Consider the following 25,428-nt stretch of genomic DNA (forward strand, 5'->3'; position numbering starts at 1 on the left):
ATCTCTTTTAATCAGTCCCATTCGGACATGCCTTGATTCTACTATCAGGCGTTTTATATGGGGCAATAAACAAGCCTATTTTTATAATTCACAATTTTAAAGGATGGCTGGTCACTAACAGAGTTCTACTTTTACTTTTAATTCTGAGAAGCTACGGGTAATAATTTTCCACTCTAGTAACTCCAATTTTTAAATCCTGCTACATGAGCATTTATTAACCATGTCTTGGTCTTTAGGGTGCAGGGTGCAAACGTAGTTTTTTTTGTTCCTAAGTAATTTGAAAGGCTAACGTTCGAGATAGTTCCATGGTTGTAACCCTTTGGTCACTATAGTGTAAGATGTTTCAAATCCAAAAATAAATCTTTAGCCTTTGGTCAACACCACCTGATATATTTTATGATAGCTGCAATTGTGCCTGGTCCTCTCTTGATTAGGCCAATTGTTTCAGGGTGGAGGTTTGTGTACATTCAGGGATATCCAGGATGAATTTGCTCTGCCCAGGGGCTGTTCTTTTACAGAGGATCGATGACACCAAAATTTACTTCAACAAGATTCTATTGATAGAATCACAGAGTAAGGAAAAGTTGAGTAAAATGCCCGACGCTGAGTCTCAGTTCCCTATTTTCCTCTCAGGGAATATAGTGAACATTAGGTCATGCACTGAGAAAAAACACACTCTGAATCTTGAATATCCATGCACATTCTTTTATTGTGCACAATAAAAGAATGTGTACGGATATTCAAGATTCAGACTGTGTTTTTTTCTCAGCGCATGACCTAAAGTTTCTATTGATGGCTATGTAAATACGTGCCAATAATATTAAAAAGCTATATCTATATTATTTTGTGAAAATATAGGTGATAATAATACGGGTCTGGCTGATTGTTGGTCTTGTAAACCAAATATAACAGTGTTGGTGGGTTCTCTGTTTTAACGTATTTGCTACAGTTCAGAGAATCTCCTGGTCACCAATCCACAGCTCCAAGGTTACTGCTTCACGTTTTTATGCTACACAATTGGATATATAAAAACAATTTCAACTACCCGATGTGCTGCAGATCAGAAGCTCATAACCTCTACATTTGCTCTTTTTAATAAGCTAACCATATTTTCTTTTGTCATAATCAACTTGCTTAGCAGTGTAATATAACTAGATATTCAATTTGACCCTTTCGTCATAATGTTTGGCATCAATGCCAATACAGAACAATTTCTTATTGGGATGTCTTTTTTGCATTAATGATAGCTCATTTTTGAATACTGGTGAGCTAGACTATGCAACATACATGAAGTTTGAACTGCAGTTTCTAATAGGACGGATTGTAGGGGGAAACTTGAAGGTCTATCAATATGAGGATCATTTGCTCAATTGGGTTAATATGAAAGAGTAATTTGGTGACTTAAAATGAATTTTACTTACTGTAAAAGAGATCAGTACTTTAGTGCTGGATGTTTATATGTAAGAGTTTCTAGATTTTAGCACAAAAGGAAAACTTGCAGTTGATAGAATATATTCTTCAGACACTTTTCAAGGTTCCAGAGAGTGCTACTAAAACTCCACCAACTTCCTTGACAAAATTGTCTCCTTAGTCACCGTAATGATCAGCTGTTGCCCAAGATGTAATACAGGTTTACTATATTTATCTCCACATATCAAATCTTCAAACCTCCACTGCACAGCGGCGAGAGAAGAGACAGACCCCACGCTTTCCAGGCAAGATGCTTTATTTAGTTCTTGTGCCTTCCAAAATGCAACGTTTCGACCACTTGCGTAGTCTTGTTCATATATATATATATATATATATATATATATATATATATATATATATATATATATATATATATATATATATATATATATATATATATATATATATATATATATATATAATTTTGAAGGTATGTGGATGTGTTGAGTTAAGAATAGCAATTCTGTACTTACGGATACATACTTACATTCACCTCGATACATGGGGCATAATAATTTTGCATCCCAAAATTATTTGTATTCAACCATTCCGGTCTGAATCTTTACTTTTGTAGCACAATCTAAAATATAAGCATTTTTTTCCTGAATTAATTTTTTGTTTGTAAAACATTTTACCTTTGTATCCTTAACTTTGAAAATGTAAATTCTGTTGTTTCAATTACATATCTCTAATTTTGTTCCATTTCTTCGTGATTGTACTGAGTTATCTTCTTTTGTTTTCTGTTTTAAATCATTCTCCCATTCTCTTACCTTCCTCTTCAAATGACAAGCGTGGAGAATCACGACGCGCGCACTTAGGACCCGGCCTCTCCGGACCCCGCCCGCTCGTGGTCTCTGGTGGTTGGTCGGGCGGACGGCCCAATCGGCGTCCGGCCGACCCATTTCCGCCCTGGCGATATCGCGTGACCCGAGGGTCAGGGGTGGAGTCTCTGGGCCTATTTAGGGTCAACTCACTGTGACTGGGGTCTCTGTTCCCGCTATCACTCCTGGATACCTGACTGCTCTCGCCGGCCCCTGGTCATTCTCGAGATCCAGGCCGGCTTTCCCATCCTGAACCTAAATGCAATAAGAAAGCCAAAGAACGGGGGGGCAACACCCCCAAAGATATCAAGCCTCCCCAAGTCTAATCTGCCTACTCCTGTCGACATTGAGAAATTAATCTTTTGGCTGGGTAGTTATCCGGATAGGGCAGCTGCCAAGATGTTGTTTGAAGGATTTTCCAGAGGTTTTCGTATACCAGCATCGCATGTCCCTCCTATTACTCAGTGTAGGAACCAAGTTTCAGCAAGAACCCATCCCGCAGTAGTGGCCACAAAGGTAGAGAAAGAGCTGGCTTTAGACCGAGTAGCTGGCCCATTCCCGGACCCTCCCTGGGAGAACTTTGTCTGCTCCCCTTTAGGAGTGGTCCCCAAAAAAGAGCCGGGTCAGTTCAGGATGATCCATAACTTATCCGCACCAAAAGGTGCATCGGTAAACGATGCCATCGACCCGGCGGAGTGCTCAGTGAAGTACTCGTCCTTTGATGCTGCTGTTCAGAAAGTGAGGGAGCTAGGCCGTGGGGCGTTGCTGGCAAAAACCGATATTGAGTCAGCGTTCCGCTTGTTACCGGTACACCCTGAGGATTACCATTGGCTAGGCTTTCAGGTCCAACAGCAATTTTACTATGACAGATGTATGCCTATGGGTTGTGCGGTCTCCTGCAAATACTTTGAGACCTTTAGCTCCATGCTGCAATGGGTGTTTTCGCAAAAGTCAGGATGTACGGATGTGGTGCATTACTTAGACGATTTCATGGTAATTGGCCCCACATCGTCGGATGCCTGCGCATTGGCCCTAAGCCAGCTGGTGGCGATGTTAAAGGAATTTGGGGTGCCGCTGGCACCGAGCAAGACAGTCGGCCCTGACACGTGCATGTCCTTCCTGGGCATTGAAATTGACACAGTGGCGGGTGAATGTAGGTTGCCAATGGATAAGGTAAAGGCTTTTTCCCTAGCCATTGAGGTAGCATTGGTGTGTAAAAAGGTGACATTGCACCAGTTACAAGTGCTTGTGGGGCAGTTGAACTTTGCTTTGCGGATCATTCCCATGGGACGCCCTTTCTCGAGGTCTATAGCCAGAGCGATGGTGGGTCTTACCCAGAAGCATCACCGGGTGAGGTTAAAAGCAGGGGTGGAGGAGGACCTCAAGGTGTGGCAGGATTTCCTGGCAGTTTTCAACGGGCGGGTAGTGTGGCCCGCGCCACCGGTGTCCAGTAAGGAGTTAGGATTATACACTGATTCAGCTGGTAGTGTTGGTTTTGGGGCAATCCTGGGCCCTGCCTGGTGTGGGGCGGTCTGGCCTGCGGAGTGGCACTTAGCAGGCTTGACTAAGAACTTAGCCTTTTTAGAGCTCTTTCCCATCTGGGTGGCAGTTACGGTGTGGGCAGAGCGCTTCAGGGACAGGGTCGTGACCTTTTGGTCGGATAACATGGCAGTGGTTCAGGTTATAAATCGGCAAGGGGCGACTTGCCCACACGTGCTGAGGTTGCTGAAGTTGTTGGTGTTGGCATGCTTAAAATTGAATTTGACTTTTAAAGCTGCACATATACCTGGTGTGGATAATCATGCTGCTGACGCTTTGTCTCGTTCCAAGTTGCAGGACTTCCGAAGGTTCCACCCGCAGGCGGAAGAGCGCATGACGACGTTCCCTACGTCACTATGGAAAATTGGAGCCCCGCTTTAGCGGGGCTGGTAGGTGCCGCTCTGAGTGATCGCACCAAACGCGCATATCAGTCGCAGTTTAATGTTTACAAAGCATTTCTTGAAAAGTCGGGTGGGGAGAGGGTCTTCTCAACTGAAACGATGTACGCCTTTTTATAGGTTCTGCGGGATCAGGGCAAAACAGTGTCCTATGCTAGGGCTTCCCTGGCGGCGATAGGCTTCTTTGCTAAATTGGCGGGGGAGCGGGATCCTGGGGCTTCATTCTTGATCAAGAAGGCCTTAGCGGGATGGGCCCGATTAGACGGGACACGGCGGGACTGTCGTAGGCCATTGGATCTCCCGACCTTGATTGATATTTTGGGGGTACTGCCTGTTATTTGCTTGTCTCCATTCGAGGGAATCATGCTGGGGGCGGCCTTCTGCCTGGCTTTTTATGGGGCCTTTCGCCTGGGTGAAATTGTGGGGGCTTCCAGAGTAGATCACGGGGGGGCCTGCAGCTCAAGGATATCTCCTTCTCCCCGGGGGGCCTAGTGTTGCGGTGGAGACAGTCCAAAACAGACCAAACAGGGAAGGGGGCCAACATCCATTTGCGGCCTGCCCCAGGGATAGCTGCCTGCCCCGTATCCCAGATGCAGGCGTATCTAGCCCGACGCCCCACAGGGGGGGATCGGCTCTTTTCGTCCACGAAAACGGGGATTGCCTGTCTCAATACCAATTTAAGGCAGTCTTTGAGTTGGCCATGGGGAACCTTGGATTGGGAGCAGCGGGTTATTCTTCTCATTCCTTTAGGAATGGCGCCGCGACTTTAACGGCTGGGGCGGGTCTGCCTCCCACCATGGTGAAAGGTGTAGGTCGCTGGACCTCTGATTGTTACAAACGATATGTAAGGCCTGAATTATTGTTATGCATATGTGTGCAGTGTCTAAAGGTTCCATCTCTCTCCTTTTGATTAGTATGCCCGCTTCCGTGGTATGGGTAATCGGGGCACTCTTTCGTGCGTAGCGCGGCGGTGCGCTTGCAGCGAAGAGAGGTGGTGAAACCGGCCGCATTGGGCGAGACTGAATTCGTATGGCATGGCGTTGGAGGGATGCGGATCCGACACTTGAGGCGGATCGTCGAGGAGCTCAGGGCACGAGAGCATAAATCGCCGGATTGGATTATCCTGCATTTGGGAGGCAACGACATGGTCGACAGGGGGCGCTTGGCTGTCAAGGAAGCCCTACTAGCAGAGTTTGTCTGGCTGGGACATGTGTTCCCATCAACGAAACTAGTCTGGTCTGGCATGATATTGCGCAGGTCATGGGGCCCAGGAGTGCGTCCAAGATCTTTGAACGTCTCGGTGAGGCGATTGAATGGTGAACTAGCAAGGTTGTGCTCAGTGAAGGGCCGCTTGCGCTACCTCCAGCACCGGATGATTTCCGGAGAAGCAATGTACCACCAGGATGGGGTGCATTTGTCGGACTATGGAACTGATACGTTTATCCAAGAACTCTTTTCATTTATTCTGAACGCAGGTGGGGAGGGTGTCAGACCTGTGGGTCTTGGCCACCCTTGTGGCGGAGAAGAGACCTGCGATCAGTAAATAGTGGCTAAACAAGATGGATGGGAGCCCGCGTGCCGGGCTCTATTGGCCAGCTCTGAGGGGGATATGGCAAGCTCTCCACTGGGAGGAAGTGACCACCGGCTGGGGAGGCTAGGGCGACAGATTTCGAGCCTCCCGGGCGAGTCCGGGCAGCCTGGTGGTCGAGAGGTGGGCCCCGGTAATGGCGGACAAGGATAGAAGGGCGGGACCCACCACTCTATGGGGCAGGTGCACGGCACTTGGCGTAGGATACCCAGTTGCGAGATGCGAACCAGATGGTGTTCCTCCCTTAGGGTTGGGAAGGTGATGGAGCTGATATGCTCATGGAGCTGATATGCTCACCGAGCTGATATGCTCATAAATGTAGTTATGTTATAACTTGTGATTTTGATATGCATGTTATTGCTTGTCATGTTTATACAATGTGTGAATAAACATGGCCTTTTTAACCCCACCTGAATCTCTGGTGATTTCAAATGTGGGGTCTTGCATGTCTAGGGTTGTTGGGCGGCGGGGGCATATCTGGAGGGTACGGGTCCTATGACAAGCGTGGAGAATCACGACGCGCGCACTTAGGACCCGGCCTCTCCGGACCCCGCCCGCTCGTGGTCTCTGGTGGTTGGTTGGGCGGACGGCCCAATCGGCGTCCGGCCGACCCATTTCCGCCCTGGCGATATCGCGTGACCCGAGGGTCAGGGGTGGAGTCTCTGGGCCTATTTAGGGTCAACTCACTGTGACTGGGGTCTCTGTTCCCGCTATCACTCCTGGATACCTGACTGCTCTCGCCAGCCCCTGGTCATTCTCGAGATCCAGGCCGGCTTTCCGAAATTCCCACCCACCCGTCCCTTAGATTAATGGTTTGAGGGGCGTTCTGCGGAGAAGAGACCTGCGATCAGTAAATAGTCGCTAAACAAGATGGATGGGAGCCCGCGTGCCTGGCTCTATTGGCCAGCTCTGAGGGGGGATATGGCAAGCTCTCCACTGGGAGGAAGTGACCACCAGCTGGGGAGGCTAGGGCGACAGATTTCGAGCTTCCCGGGCGACTCCGGGCAGCCTGGTGGTCGAGAGGTGGGCCCCGGTAATGGCGGACAAGGTTAGAAGGGCGGGACCCACCACTCTATGGGGCAGGTGCACGGCACTTGGCGTAGGATACCCAGTTGCGAGATGCGAACCAGATGGTGTTCCTCCCTTAGGGTTGGGAAGGTGATGGAGCTGATATGCTCATGGAGCTGATATGCTCACTGAGCTGATATGCTCATAAATGTAGTTATGTTATAACTTGTGATTTTGATATGCATGTTATTGCTTGTCATGTTTATACAATGTGTGAATAAACATGGCCTTTTTAACCCCACCTGAATCTCTGGTGATTTCAAATGTGGGGTCTTGCATGTCTAGGGTTGTTGGGCGGCGGGGGCATATCTGGAGGGTACGGGTCCTATGACCTCCCTATTTATTCATTTAGTTTAATTGCATTGTGTGTGAATCATGACCTTTTTCGCCCAACCCATAATACATCAGTAAAGTCCTACGCTTCAACTGTTTAGCATTACTTTGGGCAGGGGTGTAAGTGTCAGAGAAAGTGCTTATGTGCAGCATCAAACTGGCAGAGACTTGAGCTTGAGAGAATGGCGAGAGCCTGCCAGAAGCAGTTGCAAATTAACATCCATCATGGTTAAGAATAGCCTTGTGGCTAAGGAACACTTTTCTGCTTTCCAACTCCAGCCACCAATTTCCAGCCCTTTTATATACATTCCAGTGCCTTCTGCAGGCAGCCTTCTCAGAGGAGCCACTGAGCAAGGAGAAGATATAGTCTGATAAGGATCACTTCTTGAAAAATGTATGTGATCACAGGGAAATGTGCTAACAAACGTCAGAACAGCAACCACCCAGTTTAATTTCATTGCTTCACCGTCTTCTGTCTCTCGTGTGCTTCTTGTTTTAATCTCTCTGCTGGCAGTTGGCTTGGGCTGGGTCGATAAATTGTGTAAAAGATGTCAAGCCCCCCAATACCTTATTAATTTACTCCTGGATTAGGAGCCTGCTATACTATTTCTCTGACATACCAGAAGTAAAATAGATGCATCACATCTGATTTGCTTTACATTCCCATGCAATTGGTAATTGTGGAGAATTGTCCTTGCTCCTGAATTACACAACGGACCCCAATGCATTAGTCCAAGTGGCCCTTATATTGGACTAGTTATTTCTATTTTAGTGTTCTATAGTGTCAGCCTAGGGCTCTGACACACACTCTGACCGGTCCTAAAATAGAAGGAGTCCACCATTGGGCTTAAATGCACCCTGGTTTTGATTTTTAAGCAGGTGTGTGTTGACTGTTGAGGGCAAAATTCTAGAGTTGTGAGAGTCAGGAAGAAACACTACGCTGGTGGGATTTCTTTCAACAGAGTACTCTCTTCCTTTCCCTTTACTGGCTCCCAATATAAACCATGCACCATTTTCAATTGACCTGTCAAAGCTTTCAACAAAATAAATAAAATAAAAAAATTTGTACAAGATCATGCAACAGAAAAACGATTACCCTCATCTAAGAGAGGATCCAGCCGACGCCCCTACCTTGGCTGGTGAGAAAACTCCAACCCTCCTATTCGCGGACGACACCCTCCTGATCTATAAAAGTCCGGGTGGCCTGCAAAAACTCCTAAACAGGTTTAGCATGTTTTGTGTGTCTTGGGGGCTGTCAATTAACACCAGCAAAACAAAGCTAATGACATTATGCCCGTCGAAACGCTTTAGAAATGCCATCACCCTTAATGTTACCTCACTTGACACTGTTGAGTCTTTTGACTATCTGGGAATCCGGGTCACCAACTCTATGAAGTGGAGTTCCCATATGGCCAAGATGCTCCTCAGCCATAAACGGGCCTCTGGGGCTATTTTAAGAGAACAACTACTCTCTGTAAGTAGGCCAGTTGCCCCGGCCCTTGCAGTCTATGATGGCAAAGCGTTACCCTCGGCCCTCTATGGGTCCGAACTATGGGGCTTCGAGAATATCATCGATCTCGTAAGATCTGAAAACAAGTTCCTTAGAGGCTTGGTCTCTCTCCTAACCTCTACTCCATTGAAGCCCCTATATCAGGAAATGGGAAGACGCTCTATTAAGGACTTTGCACGCCTCTGCCCTCTACTATTCTGGGCACGTATAAGAAGTACCCCTGAGCTTACCAACTATGCTGCTGCCCGTAGTGAACTAATAGCAGCAGATACAGGCAATAATATGAAATGGATTTTTAACCTTAAGCAGCTTTTATCAGATATAGGGTTTGGGGAGGCTTGGGCCAATCAGATTCCTCCATCCAAGCAGGATTTAAAAAGTGCATACTGGAAATGGGTACAGGTAGAAGAGATGTGTAATTCCAATTTGGGGAATCTCACTGAGCGGTTCATGGATCACACACCTGTTCGGAAACTTGAACCCTATCTAGATTTCATCCAAATTCCAAGGGACAACACATGATGCGGTGGGCTGGAGGCAAGATGGTGGCCGTGCATTCGGCTGTGTGAGCTGGCATTCTCCCGCACGGAGACTTCACTCGTGAATGCAAGCACCCTAGGCTGCTCCCCGCCGGACTTTTTCAGGCTGATGGCTTAAACTAACTACGTGCATTGGAGAGAAATGCAAAGGTTGTTTACCTGCACTTCAGCTCTTGGTGTTGGCAGCGTATATCGGCCGTACCGCTTTTCAGTTTGGTGTGCGGTGCCGTCTTCTCAGCATTTCAGTTCCGGCGGTCTCAGTATGGCGCCAAAAGTTATTTCTAAGGCAGCATTGGTGGCAAGAGCTCGTCCCGCGGCAGCTGCTGCTGCTGCTTCCCTGAACGGACGAGAGGGTCGGAGTGACTCGGGTACCCTCGCGAAAGGAAACAGTAGCAGCGAGAAGAAAGATGCTTCAGCTCGGACTGATTCTAATCAAAGAGGCAGCATGAAGACAGTACCTGCGCTGTTTAACCAGGTAAACGCCAAATTTAAAAATTATGCTGCAACACCCAATCAAGCAGACCAAGTTTCTGAAGATATGTTGAAAAGTACAGTGGTAGAGACTGTGGTCATGCTTTCTGCACCGGCGAGCTCTGGAAATCTAGTTAGCTCAGGACAAAACAGAGAAGACACCAGATGTGCTTGGACAGGTGGTACTGGCAGATAATACTGTGCAAAATCCCTCAAGAATTGAATTCAGTACAGATTCCAGTATTCCGGTGAACTGCATTGTGGGAAATGTAGTTCAAACAGGAAGTGAAGTTTTAGCTCAGACAAGTGCGCCTGCGCCTGCACCTAGTATAATTTTGGATAAAACGCCCGCAGGCCCTAATCAAGTTACAGATATCACTAACCAGCTCTCTAAAGAATTAGAAGGCGAGAAAAAAAAATCTTTATCTGAGCATACTGGCTCATCTCTGGATGTGGAGAATTTTGATCCCGACTGGACTGATGATGGCAGTGATATGGGGGATTGGAGGCAGAATGAGATTCTGAATAGTGGTTTGGGTCCTCAGCATCCCAGCACAATTCGTAAAGGGGCTGGGCATAGAGTAAGGGGCCCTGAATTTGAGGATTCAGAGATACAAAGTCCTTTTGGTCTGGTCAATTTGCTTAATGATGATGGGGCATCAACTTCAAAGCAAGATCAAGAAACTGGTGTACCGAGGAGGAGCCTAGCCAGCAGCCGAGATGGCCGCCTAGCGCCTCGGCTCCGTCAACCCGGGTGCCTTTCTTCGACATCCTGACCCTAATCCTGCACCTCCGCGAACCCCACTTACCTCGGAGACGCTCCCACTCCCGCTGCGACGGATTCCGGCGAAAGCGGAGCGATCCCGGGGGTGTAGAGCCTCCGCTTCCACCCCGGCCTCTTGAGTGGCCACGGCAGGGACATCGAGTGCGGAGACGGCCGGCGGCGACAACAACAGCGGCGGCCGCAGCGGTGGGGGAGGAGCCGGTGGCCTGCTTCCACGGGCTGGCGCTGGGCTTTCTCACTGCAGCTTTTCCCGGCTTGGCTGCCCAGCGCGCCTCCCCTGCAACATTGTGTCGCCTTCACTCAGTGTATCCCGGCCTCGCTGGATGAGGGCCGGGATTGCTTCTTTGTTGCACTCTCCCACGGCGGACGCCATTTTCCGCGTCTACATTCCTACATCTGCCAGTGGATTTCCCTGTTTTGCCGGCTCCCTGGTCTATGAAGCCCCCTTTTGACAGGCTGCCTTCCCATCCCAGTGCCAGCTGTGTCCTGCTGACATTGCGCAGACCTTCGGGGGCGGCTCGTTGACGGGTAAGGCTTGCTTTCATGGCGCTCCACAGCCGTGCACACAAGATGGTGGCCAGTTGCGCATATCCCATTCTGGATCCTCCGCTGGGGCTGCGTGATGTCCTAGAAGCAATTGTGGACTTGCGTATGGCCTTCCGTGTCCTTACTATCGATTTGGGGGTCCGGCTCACTGAGATCCTTCCAGCTGGTCACGATTGCCCCTCAGCTCTGCGCACTGCGCCACATCCTCCATCGGTTGAAGGTGGATCACCCGCTCTGGAGTGTACCGGGGCGATGGATGGGCGCACCTCCATGACTGCTGTGGTGTCCCTCGGCTCCGCCTCGCGAGGGTCCGGCGGCACTGCTTCTTCGCTGGGGCCGTTGCTCGGGCCTCGGACGCCATGTTGCCCTTCTCCTTTGTTCTCTGGCGACATGCTTCCTCGCATCATTCTGGACTTGCCGTTTGGGCCCCGTCGGGCTGCTACGCTGGAACTTTTATTTGGTCTTGCGCCCAGTGGTGTGGATTTCGGTTTGGCCGTAAAGAACTCTTGTGCCCCATGTCATCGAACTTTCGAACAATTTGCCCCGTCGCGAGCACCTCGACTCCAGCACTGGATTTCACCGGAGCCCTCCTCATCCACGTTGGCTGATCTGGACTTGGACCCTGTTGACACGCCGGTTCGAAGGGGACAGGGTTGATGTTGTTTTCGATTGTGCTGCTGCTTTCTATGTGTATGGCCGGGACTGTGGACGTAACTTGTTGGAGGTACAGATCGATTGGGTACTGGGTCGGGGCCTGGGGTCGGGCGGCCGTGGGTAACGTTGCTATCCGTGTGTTCATTGCATCGGACATGCTGGATTGGCCCTCCTCCGGTCTTATGTGAAATGTGCTTCTTTTTCTTTCCTTTTCCTTTTCTTTCTTCTTCTCAATTTCTCTTTTCTTACTACATTTCGGGTTTTTTGGGGACATGAAACACTCTGCTAGGGGGGGGGGTAGGCCGTAGCCTCTGCATGTGTGTAGGGTGGGGGGGTACGTTTTAGTTGGTGTTTATTTCTATGGTGCCTTTTGTTTTTATATAATTTTATCTTTCCTGGGCCCGTGTTAGGCAGACTGGGGGATGGGTGGTGGCGCGGTGTTGGTTGGGATGTTGCGTCCTCTCCTGGGGTATGCATACTGTGTGGCCGTCCTCTGGCTGGAACTTGCATGTTGCGAGCCGCACTGATTGATATGGATGTTTGTTGTCGAGTCCCACCTACATGGACCTAGTTCTCTTCTTCTTGTTTGTATTAGTACGGAGCAGTACGACCTGAACTTCATTGTCGCGATGAAAACCTTAAAATTAACCTTCACCGATCCTGAGACATGGCAATATGGTGATTACAGTGTAACTCGTTTAATGCTTGCCTATAACAAAGATATTGCTGTGTCGTCGTAAAGTTGCATTGACGCTCAATTGTTAGCGTGGCCGGCCGGAAGGTTGTAGGCCCGTATTTGTACTGATTTGATGCACAATAAAGGTTTTCAAAAAAAAAAAAAAAAAAAAAAGAAACTGGTGTACCCCCCTCTGAGATTACGCTTTCACTTATTTATCAAACGATCATCGCTCATCTAGAGGAATCATGTCAAGAGAATGCCCGTACTCAGGGGGTTTGCCGAAGAGTCCAGAACTCTGTTCGGAGAGTTGCAAAAACTTGTACTGAGATAGCTGCTTGAATTGGGGAAGCTGAGGAGTGAATTTCCAATCTGGAGGACTCATTTCTGGCACAGAAGAGCGCTGTTGAGCTGATTGGGGCACAGAAGCAGGACATATTATGGAAATTAACTGATTTGGAAAATAGGGTGAGAAGAAATAATCTTAGGATTTTAGGTGTTCCGGAAGGTTTTGAAGGGGAAGATGTCAGACAATTTGTGGTAGAGCTGTTCAAGGAGGCATTTCCGGAAACTGTACAGTGGGACTGGCAGCTGGAAGTCCTTCGGGCTCATCGATTCCCCTTCAAACAACTGCAAAAGACTGGGGATAAGCCTCGTGCAATCTTAATTTGCCTTAGCAATTTTCTAGCAAGGGAAATGTTGTATGATCTTGCAAGGCCGGATAGACAAAGGCGCAGCAAAGGCTGCGATTTTTTTGTCCGTCCTGATTTTTGTCCTGCGACAGTGGAACGGAGGTGGCAGCTCCGTCAGCTGATCGCTCCCTTTCAGGCGAAAGAGGCCTAGGCCTTTTTACTGTTCCTGTCTAAGTTAAAAATCATTCACCAAGGTCAGACCAAATTCTTCTAATCCGAAATACAGGCCAAGGAATTTCTTTCTAAGGTATAATATTGGGGGTCATGCGAGTAGCTGTCCTGGGGATGCTTCAGCATCTTATTTCTACTTAGGTAGAGGGGAAGGGAGATGAGGCTAAGCACTCTAGCTGGTCCGGATAACAATTTTTTTGGGGTTGTGTTTTTTGAGGGAAGCTTTTTTCTGGTATCCAAGTCAGATTCCTTCTTTTTTTGATGAATGTATAGCGCTTGAGGTCCTTAGTCCTTCTCCTTCTTGCTTTCTATATTTTTTTGAATGGTTGAAAGAACCCGTGTGGGAGTGAGTCACCAGCACTTTCCATCATAAGGAAACCACTTAAGGGAGTAGTAAGGGATGGGGGGTGATGGTGGGGTGGTTTTGGGGGCGGGGGTGGTCCGGGGTTTGGGGGGGTGGGTGTAGGGGGTGTGTGGCAGAGACAAGATTAAGCAGGGTTGTGAAAACGTTTGCATAAATGGCATTAAAATTTGTTCAAATGCTTGTATGGTCATTTTGTGGTATAGGCAAAAAATTGGGAAAGCCAAAAAGCAGGCTGACTATGGATTGTTTTGGTGGGGCTGGATAAGCTTATCATGGGTACATGGTATGTTTGTGGCCTTAATGATGCTAGGAAGCGGGCTATGTTTTCGAAAATAGTACAAGCTATGCACCCTGATATATTATGTATACAGGAGATGCATATTCCATGGGGGAGGCGGGGATGCTTGAAGCTGCCAGGGTTCGATTTGATAGTATGTTCTAAACAGTCGTCAATGATAAGAGGGGTAGCTATATTGATGAGACGGGGAGTCGGGGCATGTAAAAGGGCTAGGGAAGACCGTATGGGCAGATGGGCCATTCCTGAACTGTTAATTGGTGGTAGGGCTCTTGCAGTTTGTACACTTTATGGTCCTAATCTAGACGATCCCGAGGCGGTGAAGTACTTAAATGTTGAATTGGTCACTTGGCTGAGCCCGCTCTTTTTCTGTGGTGATATGAACATTAATTTAACAAGCGATTTTAATATTGCTAAGGATTGTAACTATGTCGGTAGGAAACCAAAGGTCTTTAAAGCACTTCAGACTTTACTTCAAGAGCATGGAGCTATAGATTTATGGTTGATGAGTATACTTATTATTCAGCCCCCAACAATAAATATGTTAGATTAGATTATATTTTTCTTTCTGAGCAGGTGGCAGCTGTTTCTTCTATTATTTCTTCTCCCCGGATCATCTCGGATCATAACCCATTGGTAGCTGAATGTCCGTGGCCTCGAACTAGAAAATCTCCCCGGGAATGGAGTTTTGAAAGAAAATTATTATTTGATAAGGGTTATTGCGCCCATATTCGGAAATGGCTGAAAGAATTTTTAAAAATCAACAGGGGCACTGCAACAGATCAGATAATGTGGGATACTCTGGAAGCCGGTTTGCGGGGGGAGACGAAAAGTTTCTCTTCTTACAGGTGAAAATCAGATAATGAGCAGCTTCAGAGACGGATGCAAGATTTAAGGGAGGCAGAAGTTGAACTCGCTAGTAAAATCAAGCAGGGATTTGACATAGAATCTAGTCAACAGGAGGTAGCGATACCAATGGCAGGATTGTTGGAGTCTTTTGGACAAGACCTCGCTTCAAAATATTTGCAATATCGTACTTAGATGTATGAGTTTGGGGAGAATTCTGGCAGGGTTCTTGCTAAGAGACTTCACCAGAGAAGTGTACGGATGTATGTCGTTACTAGGCATGCTTTTACAAAGCATGCCTTTACCACGCAACTTTTACAACGCAAGTCGTTACAACGACTTACGTTGGGGGGCGCTGGATAGTGAATAATTTAATTTACTATTCCAACTCCAGTCCCCGTGGATAGTAGGGAAGGTTTTGGATAGTAAATTAAACCATTCCCAATCCTACAGCGCCCCCCAGCGCAAGTTGTTGTAACGACTTGCATTGTAAAAGTTGCGTGGTAAAGGTAGTGCGTGGTAAAAGTTGCGTTGTAAACGCTGTTCCCCGAAATGTACAGAAACGTGTAACAAAAATCCAAGATCTAACGGATGTAGTTCACGGTATTCCGGAGGGTATTAATGCAGCGTTTTTTATTTATTATTCTAATCTGTATAAGGAGGATATTTCTAGGTCCCAGATAGGGAGGATTGCAGTGGAGGTTTTTTTTTCTGGGTTAGACACTCTAAAGGTGTCCCTGGAGCAGAGTGAAGTCTTGACCGCCCCAATTCAATGGGAGGAGGTTGAGACCGCCGTAAAGTTTTTAGCAAATGGCAGGGCCTGCGGTCCAGATGCTGTGCCACTCAAGCTTTATAAGGTATTTTTGGGAGAGATCCGACAGGATCTCCCTAACGTACTTAGAGCGGCGCAGAAGGGTATAGTGCCGGAATAGTGGCAAGACACCACTATAGTTTTGTTTTAAAAAAAAAAGGGTAAACTAGAACTGTTACCGTCATCTTTCCGACCGATTTCACTTACCAGCAGTGACTCTAAAATCTATTCGAAAATTTTTGCAGCCCGGTTATCGCAGGTAATTACGCCTTTGGTCTCCTTGCGACAGCATGGATTTATTCTTGGGCGGGACACGGCAGACCATGTTAGACGTGTCATAGCATTTCTAGATTGGGCACAGGTCAGGGCCTCTCCCCTCGGGGTGATCCCGTTGGACGCCGAGAAGGTGTTCGACAGGGTCTCCTGGGGGTTCTTGTGGGCCGTACTTCAGTGGAAGGGATTTCCTACTGAATTCATACAGGCGATTCAGGCATTTTATTCCTCTCCAAAAGCTACACTCCGTATCTCTGGCCAACAAACTATTTGTTTTTCTATTAGTAGAGGCACGCGGCAGGGGTGTCCGTGTTCACCCCTGCTGTCCGCCCTATATATTGATCAATTTCTGAGTAGAATAGAGGGCGATCAGGGCATAGTACCAATAAGGGCTGGGGATGCTATTTATTGTGCATTAGCATATGCAGATGATATCGTTGTTTTAACATCCGATGTTTCATCTGCTTTTAGTACACTGAAGGATCTGGCTGAGCAATTCGGGGCAGTTTCTAGGTACAAGCTAAACTTATCCAAAACTCAGGTGGTGCCCCGAAGGTTACCGAAGCTATGTATTTAGGAGTTTCTATAACTGCTGCTGTTGAAACTATTCTGGATTTAAACATTCTTCCAGTGGTCGAGGCGGCGAATACTAAATTAGAGCGCTTAGATCATCTTCATCTTTCTCTTTATAGGCGGTGTAGTGTCCATAAAATGTTAATACTTCCTAAGTTTTTATATTTATTTAGGACTATTCCCTTAGAATTTTCCCAAAGCAGTTTGAGCAAGGTTCACAGGGTCTGCTGTAGGTATTTGTGGGGGTATAGACGGTCTCGCAGAGCAGCCAAGTTTATGTGCCTTCCACGGGATCGTGGGGGCTGGTCAGTGCCTAATCTGGCTTTGTACTACTGGGCAGTGATGGCCCAGTCACTGGGAATATTACTACTCGGAGATAAAGCTGTGGTCCCATTATGTAATCGTCCGACTATTTTTCGGAAAGATCTGGGAGAAGGGGTTAAGGGCATTTTGTTGGAGGTGCTAGAGCCACGCTACTGCAAAAGAACAAGATTTAAGGTTATTATAGCTGCATTTACCATTTGGCAGAAAGTCAGACAGAAACTATGTATGCCAAGTATTACTATTTATACCCCTTTTAAAGCTGCTCGACTTCTGCCTGGTATTTTTCAGGATCTACTATGTTCAGATGGCAAGCACAGGGAGTGCGAGTAATAGGGTATTGTGTAGGGGAAGGGCTGGTGTTACCTTATGGTCTTATAAAGGATAAATTTGAATTGTTACCACATGATTTTTAAAAATATTTACAGATTCAAAGTTTTCTTTATAGGCAATTGAAGGTCGTACCAGCCATACTAGACAAAATTCCCATTATAGAATTGATCCATAAAAGAGTTAGAATTGGCATAATACATCAATATTTATTGTCTGTTCTTCCTGATGATATGCTTGCCCAGAGCACTAAATGGGAAGGTAAGCTTGGAAAGACTTGCATAGATTTAACGTCGGTGCTTGAGCTTGCCAGTGAGGTTCTGGTTTCTGGATCCCTCGAGCCCAAAGCTATATGGGAATGTTGGACCTATACTATACACCGGCAAAAATCTCAAAATGGGGAAGCAGGGGAGATTTGTGTGCAAGGTGTGGGTTATATGCGGCGGATATTATCCATATGTTCTTTTCTTGTCCCTCCCTATCCAGTTTTTTGACAGATATCGAGGGTTTTATTAACACTAGGCGTAAGATCAGGTGTAATCTGACTTCCAAACTGGCGATATTTGGCTGGGATCCTGATAGTGGGGAGGCTGTTAGCAATACGCGATATGTATCTGCTTTGCTATTTATTGCTATGACTCAACTTCGGCTGTGTATAACCTCTCAATGGTTATCCCCTGAAGCTCCCACCTTTTTGAATTGGCGAGCTAGATTTTTGGCCATTCATAGGCTTGAATTCTCAGTTTTTTCCCTTAAGGGCAGGAGGAGGCGACAGACGGCATCAAATATTTGGTTACCGGTTGAGGATTGGATCAAAGGAAATGACTAAGATTTGTTCTTTCTTTTGCCACTGTGTGTATTTTTAATAATTAATAAAAACTTTAAAAAATAAAATAAAATCCAAGGGACAGGGCACTCTACATGAAGTTGAGAATTGGGACCCTTCCGCTAAATGAAACGACAGCTGCCTGGAAGCGGTGTAATCCATCATCTGCTTCTTGTCCAGGCTGCGCAGCTCCCAACAAGTCTACCGCCCATTTCCTCTTCGCGCGCCCAGCATACAAGATGGCTAGAACCAAATGGCTTAAACCCGTTTGCAAAAAGCTTGGTTCCAAGAATTAGCGGGTGGCATTACGTATTTTAAAAACTGACACCTCCTCTCTTTCCTTGGTCTGTGGTGTAGCAAAATATTTGGGCTGCGCATGGCTAATAAGATCTAAGCTTCTAGCGACAAGTAGCAGCCAGGTTGTGCCCATGTTCATCCCCTGATGCATTGTTTTTATGGCTATTCATAGCCTTTTAATGATTCTGTAGTACATATTTTTTATATGATGTATAATGTTCAGATGGATTCATTTATCATGTTGTATTGTATAATGATTCTTTTAAAATATGTTTTTAGGATGCACATGCTTTTATGATAATTATTTTATCAAATAAAGTACATACAACAATAACATTACCCTCAATTTGTTTTCATTTAAGAAAGCATACTATACTTACACCTGAACAATCTCTAGATGGAAAACATTGCTTTAAACTGGAATGGACCACAACTGATGATGATGGGAATTACATGGGAAACAGTATATAGTATGCATAAAGTTGAAAATCTCTCACTTGTTAGGAATGATCAGTTCTCTGAAATCCTTCTTTGCAAGTCAGGTGCCTCGGCATCTAAGAAAATTTTAATATTTTACAAGTAGATGCTAATTTTAGTGCAAGTAGTAAAATAAAAAGAACACCACTTCCTGGCATTTGACCAGAAGTTACCTACTACATTAATGTTTTTTTTCTTATCACATTTGAATGCGTCATCAAAGACTGTTCCACAAAAAAGATTAATTATTTGTAAGGGGAAAAGGACAAGGTAAGGACCCATTCTGGTTGTATTGGGGATCCTGCTACTATGCCAGTGGAGCCTGGCAGTGCAGAAAACAAGCTGTGTAGGGAGGCTACATCCGAACTAACCGTGCACAAATTTCTCTTAATTACTGTGAGGGAGGTCATAAAAGCCATTGACTGATCACTTCGGGAAAAAGCAGTAGGGTTAGATAAAGTGCCAAAAGACTTCTTCTAAGGAGAAAAGGCAATTTGGGGCTCGTTTTTTGCCAAGTACTTTAATTGTATTTTACAAGAATCACCCTCCACCCCATCCCACCCCCCTCCTGGGCTGAGACCGAGATAGAAGGGTTCACAATCCCTGCCATCTAACGATCGGCCAATTACAATTATTGACAGTTCTCAAAAGCTGCGAGATAGGTTGTGTGAACCGGTAAATGGTGTATGTCTAACAAGCCCCCTCCAAGCAGTACCTTCGATCAAGGATTTTGACTACAGGTTATGCATTGGAAGTATGTCACCTTGGTAGGTGGTCAGCTCTGTATAGGATTAGTTGACCTCTGCACTGCCTTCGACCTTGTCCCAAGAGAGACCCTGTGGAAGGCAGGCATGGCCGGTAGTAGGTGTTACTGCAGGGCGGTGACGTAGGCAGGGGGAGGGGCAGGGTGGGGGGGTTGTAATGTATGGATTATTACGTACTATAACAGGTAAGTAAACATATAAATAAATAAAACAAATGTCGTTGTGTGCACTGCATCGCATTTGGTGGAACTAACCTGATCCAAGGACTAGACAGTGAAGGCACAAAATTAAGGAGAGTGTAGAGTTAAACCCTAGTTTAGGTAGTAAAAAGGAAAAACTGTTTATATAGAGAATTTTTATACCATTGATATAAAAGTGCAGACAAATGATGCTGTGCAGCACAACGACCAGTTGGCACGTGTATATGATAAATTGCAGATCGTTGCCTGGTCACAAGTTGAAACTTTTTACCTTCCTAGAAGAGGAAAAAACGGATGTACTATTTTTGATGGCAACCTGGCTCGGTGCAGATTCAGGGCCCGACATTACCCAAGCCCTGCCCCCTGGTTTCTTTATATGCAGGGGAGACCAGCCAGTTAGGAAAGGTGGGGGGATTGCATTCTCCCTGAAGGAAGGGTTTAAGTGCTTCCAAAAACCCCTGCAACTCCCAGAATGCGGAAGCATGGCTTTCGCTATCACTCTGACACGGACATTCACCTTTTCAGGGGTGCTCCTTTACCGCCCCTCTGGTCCATGCAGCTGGTTTATTCAGTCCCTCTCTGAGGCAGTTGCCAGCTGGGCAATTAAAAAACCAAACTTCACCATGTTGGATGACTTCAATTTATATTTGAAGATCCATTTGTGGTTGACGGAAATTGCTGGTTTTTAAACTCTGATCACTAAGGCACTGCTCTCCAGCCACAGTGTATGTGCTCTGATGCTTTAAACTTTCTTAAATTTGGCTAACGTGGTAAAACCAACCTAATCCTAATGGGCATACTTCAATTCCCTGAAAGTATATAGTGCAGGAAATACACTAATGACTCGAAATGTTTCATGTGGACTGCAGCACATGTGCTATCCACTAGGCTGAGAAGCAAACGTGGCTTCAGACATGACTCCTGCAGCTTTTTAACCTGCAGGCAAACCTATCAAAATTAACCCTGTTTGACAGGAAAGAACCCTACTTTTAAATAGTAAAGAAGTCACCCTTAAATTGACCTAGTCACCCATGAGGGTGGGTTCTTAGTATTTAAAAGTGGTATATGCAAGAATTTAATGTTGGCGTGTACTTACAGTGAATAGACCCCAAAACATTTTTGCAATGTAAAGGATTCTAGTTGTCCTATGAGTAAAAAACAAAGTTCAGAATAAAATCATACCTCCACATTCTCTGGTTTGTGACATTCTATAATTCAAACACTATTTTTAATGTTTATTAAAAATCTATTTTGGTGGTAAAGTTGGATTTAGAAAAAATATTGAAAAGCCAAGTGATCTTCAAAAAGATAAATCTGTCTGTCTGAACCTCCAGTTGGCTAATTAGCAGTAGACTGATGGCATTTGGCTCTATCAGTGCTTCTCCCTAAAGAGGTGTGTAAACTGCTCCCAGAGCAGAAAAAGTGGCATAGACGTTTTGGAAGGAAGGCCTGAGTGAAGGGTTTGTGTCATAAATCAGCCCAGGAATGCCAGCTTGGGAGGATTCATGAACTTCATTACTTAAATGGTACCAGGGTAAGTAAGGTCTTTTTATTCATATTTAAGTGTAATGGAAGTCGTGGGGAAGAGGAGCATTATGTCTCCTGAACTCTCTTTAGCAAATTTGGCACCAGACCACAGGGAGAGGAAGCTGATTTCAGAACCAGTTTGGGTACCTGGTGGGGAGGGCATTTCTCATTTCCATGACTGGCACACAAGCCACCACCTGTAAGGGCAGAAAGGCTGTCATCTTGGATTTTACTTAGAATAGTATGCTGTGGGATAGTTTACAGTAAGGCAAACATGATCTACTGCAAACGTGGGAAGGCTTGCCCTTGGGAACCTTTTCCTCATTGGTTAAGCAGTGTCCAGGAATCAACCCCTACCACTGGCTATAAAAATGGCACCTCACCCACAACTCATCATAAAACTATATGGACCTGTGGAAGAACAGAAGAAAACTGGACCTGCTGTTAGAGATTTGTGTTGAAACATGAAGAACTGGTCCTGCTCCCACTTGTAGTCAGGACTACGTTTTGGACTCCAAATGTCAGTGGCTGAACTGTAACCTGCAGGGACACAAAAAACCATAAGAGACTTTTTTCCTGCAGTGCCAAGCTGACCAGAGTTACTGTACCTGTACTGAACACTGCTTGTGGCTTCTTTTTGAGGGAGTCCTGGCCCCTAAATGCTGCCCCTGAGGCCGTGGTAGCAGAAAAAGGGAAGGTTTTGACTTAAAACGTAAAAGAATGGTTTGTCAGGTTCTCCTTTTTTGTTATTTTCCTCATTAAATGTTGAATTATTTTTATAAATTGGTCATGGATATTTTTATTATTCTGCATTTTAACTTTTTAACTGTTCTGTTACTGCTAAATAATTCACACATTTTTCAAAGATAAGCCTGACTGCTCTGTGCCATAGCTACCAGGGGGCTGTGCCCGGGTTTAAGTTACTGAAACTGAGTTATACCATGACACGTTTAGGTCTGATACCTTGTGGTAGACTCGCCTCCCCTGAAATTAATAACTAACTTTCTTAAAATAGGCATGTAACCTACAAACTTGTGTGAATGACATATACATTTGATTTATCATGATGTTAAAATGTTTTAGCAATGTTTTTATTACAATAGATTAATGAGTAATTTGTTGTTTCCCGTACTGTAAAAATATTTCCTTTACAAAATATACATACATTCACGTATAGAAATATTTCATAATTAATTTATATTTTCACTTGAAGATTATTGAAAAAAATGGATTAAAAAGAAACACTATATAACTGCAGTGAAATAGTACAGTAACCAGAAACATTCTCTGAGAAGTACAGCTTTGGCCCAGTTGAATTAAAGAGAGTCAAACGCCGCTGCTGGGTTACATGGTAGAATATTGTTACTTAAAAATCATCTGAAAGAAATATAATGTCCTAAATATCGTTTACAAAATGTCACTTCATTGCTTGTAGATTTTTTTTAATTAACTTCAATGGGATGATGTTTTGTAGATTATACTTTGGGTGCAATATTTTTGTCAGACTATTTAGGCAATGATATTCTAGTTGCAAACTGCAGCTGGTATGGCGTATCCTTCAAATGAGAGGGAAGTTAATTGAATTAAATGTGCTCTACATTTCCATTTCAGTTCAAAGATCTAAAAAGCATTTGAGACCTACGGTCTACATTTAGGTTTTCTATGTTACCTTTGATATTTGACTAAAAAAAACAGAACACACAGAACCATGTCCTACAGCACATCTGTATAACATTGGGCGGTTTTGTTCATCATACCTGTCCCCCTATTTATCAGTCACAAGAACTCAGTCTTTTCTTAAATGTTTGGGTTTACCAACTATTAGGTTTGGTGTTAAAAAACATTTAATCCAGAAGTGTCCGAACGGGAGGTGTTCTAAATGATGTGTTAAAAGTATTGATATATAATTCAACCTTTATTAATAATATGGATTTTGGGATTTCCATTGCAGCACCTCAAATTCAAAGAAACAAACCTCACCACACTTCAACAGTTTAACGCTTTGGCTCAGGTTCGTCGACTGGAACAATTAACTGTGGATCCACTAGGAAACCCCATTGTGAACTTTACGCTATGGAAATATTATGTACTGTTCAGGTTGAAACACTTCAATCTACAGAGAATAAATCAAACAGAGGTATGATGTTTGGATATTTTTTCACATGAACATTACTTAGACAAAGTAGACTGAGTTTAAAGGATTTGATACAGGAAGAACTTGAATGAAAAAGTAACTTGTACCTTTTTGTTGCTTGATTTGACTTTAACATAGTTAACCTATTCACCTCTTAATTGCAAAAAAACTAACTGGACATAGCCTTGGGATAGTCAACCAGTGCATACAAAGAGAAGTGTGGCTCACCGGTTAGAGGCGGCAGACTCAGAAGCAGAGGTCGGCCCGGGACCAGGGTTCAATTCCCGACGCGGCAGGGTACGGAACCAATGTCAGCGGGCTCGATAAATCTCGCCTCGGTGCCTCTCTAACCATGGGTCCCACTCTGCAACTCTGGGCAATAGCTTGCTTAATCTTCCACAACGGCCCCCTCGCTGCCGGGGAACCCTGGCTTCACCTTGGGGGATGCCCAATAGGGACCATCTCACAGGGAAAGCCAGGACGGGTTCCCCAGCGGCACACAGCGCCAAGAAACCCTGGGGTGAACGTGCGCTCTACAAATTCATACTAACATAACATAACAGTGCAGTGTCACTCCAGGTCATAGTGGATACTAAGCCATATTTCAGAAGAAAATGACAGCACAATTCACTCCGTGTATGACAGCGTGCCTCTGAATTGCAAATTAACATGCATAGCATTACGACTCTTTCTTACAATGTATCCTATCCCACTGCCTTCACATCAATTTTGAACCACAATGGCAACGACATTCGCTGGGCCTTACACCTAATTTATTTTGATTTTGATGTTTAGGAAATGGACCATCTCACATGTCAGCAATCTCGACTTCAGTGCATTTAATAATTTTGAAAAGCAATTTTTAAAAAAATCTTTGAAATATGTCTTTAAATCCTTCAAATCTCATCTAAATGCTAGTAATGCAGTGAGTCACATTTCACACCCCATTTTTCTTTCATTATAGTTGCGAACTTATGTTTTTATTCTAGGTTTTGTGATTTAGTTTCAAGTGTGGCACCCTCTTGACCACAACTTTCTTCCCAGTAACTAGCCATGCCTCTCCCTGCTCAATCTCTGTCTCCCATTGGCCCAACAGGTATTGCCTAAAATGTAACCTAATCCTCCTCATTTTTCCTCCATTTCGCTTCAGCACAATATCTCCTTATCATCCCCAGGTCTCCGCATCAGCGCTGCCTATTTCCCAAGCTGCTCTCCATGTCACAAGCCATACTTCCCATGCTTTCTAATATCTCTACAGCAAATACCCATATCGGCTACCAACTTCTACTCCATGCCTTCCCCTCAGATGTCTGTGCCTCCTAGTAACCCCTCAGATACACAGTGACATCCATCATGTCTACCTATTATTTACCCATATAAAGTCACCAATTCCCCATTAACAACCATATGTTCATGTCAGCATCCTTATTCCACCGTCATCTCTTGTTAATTCACCATGGCTTCCCAATTTTCCCAACCTATGTCTTATCTTTCACCCACCTTATACATCTCCCAATCCAGTCAAGGGGACACCATTTGCCTGGCTCTCTATGCCTGTATATCTTCCCATCAATCACATATTTTTTTAATGGACCGATCCCTCACCATCAGTTCATCTTATCACCTAAATGGCCCACAATGATTTTCCCATGTTATCCCCTCTTCACCCCTTACCGTCAGGTGCTCAGTTAGTGGGATCTTCATTCCATTAGGTATATTCCATTAAAAGAATAAAGGAAAACCATTGTAAGTGGTACATAAACAGCCTGGATTCAGCATTCCCAGGACTTCTCAATGTCTATGTGCTTGAGGAATGACCCAAATTAAAATGCAATAAAATAAAATTTGTAAACTCTAAAGGCACACTAAATTGTAGAAGCTCTAGAGGTTGCAAAGCAGTCTACATCGGTTGCAAGTAGCATCACAAGATTAGCTTTTGCAGTACTTAATTATAGTTAAATCATGCTCCTGTCAATGCAGAGAAATTATAGAAGGTTCATTAATTTAATCTAAACAATTATTTCCAGGGAGTAAAAGACGTTCTTTCTGATGCTTCACGGGCCTTATTATGTATCCGGAGCAATGTTCATGTTGGCATGACGGCGCACTTTTAAATATGTGCGCTGGGAT

At 45.1% G+C, this 25,428-nt stretch overlaps 1 protein-coding gene across 2 annotated transcripts in view; it reads left to right on the forward strand.

Moving 5' to 3' along the window:
* Positions 1-25,428, forward strand: part of LRRC49 (leucine rich repeat containing 49) — a 1,183,445-nt gene that overhangs the window by 892,850 nt on the left and 265,167 nt on the right. For both annotated transcript variants that reach the window (XM_086959021.1, XM_086959022.1), the window contains one exon: positions 23,116-23,301. In XM_086959021.1, coding sequence (XP_086815147.1) covers positions 23,116-23,301 — 186 coding nt within the window. The remainder of the gene's footprint in view (positions 1-23,115; positions 23,302-25,428) is intronic.

The sequence above is a fragment of the Lissotriton vulgaris genome, chromosome 2_1 (genome assembly GCF_964263255.1).
Source record: "Lissotriton vulgaris chromosome 2_1, aLisVul1.2, whole genome shotgun sequence".
NCBI lineage: Eukaryota > Metazoa > Chordata > Amphibia > Caudata > Salamandridae > Lissotriton > Lissotriton vulgaris.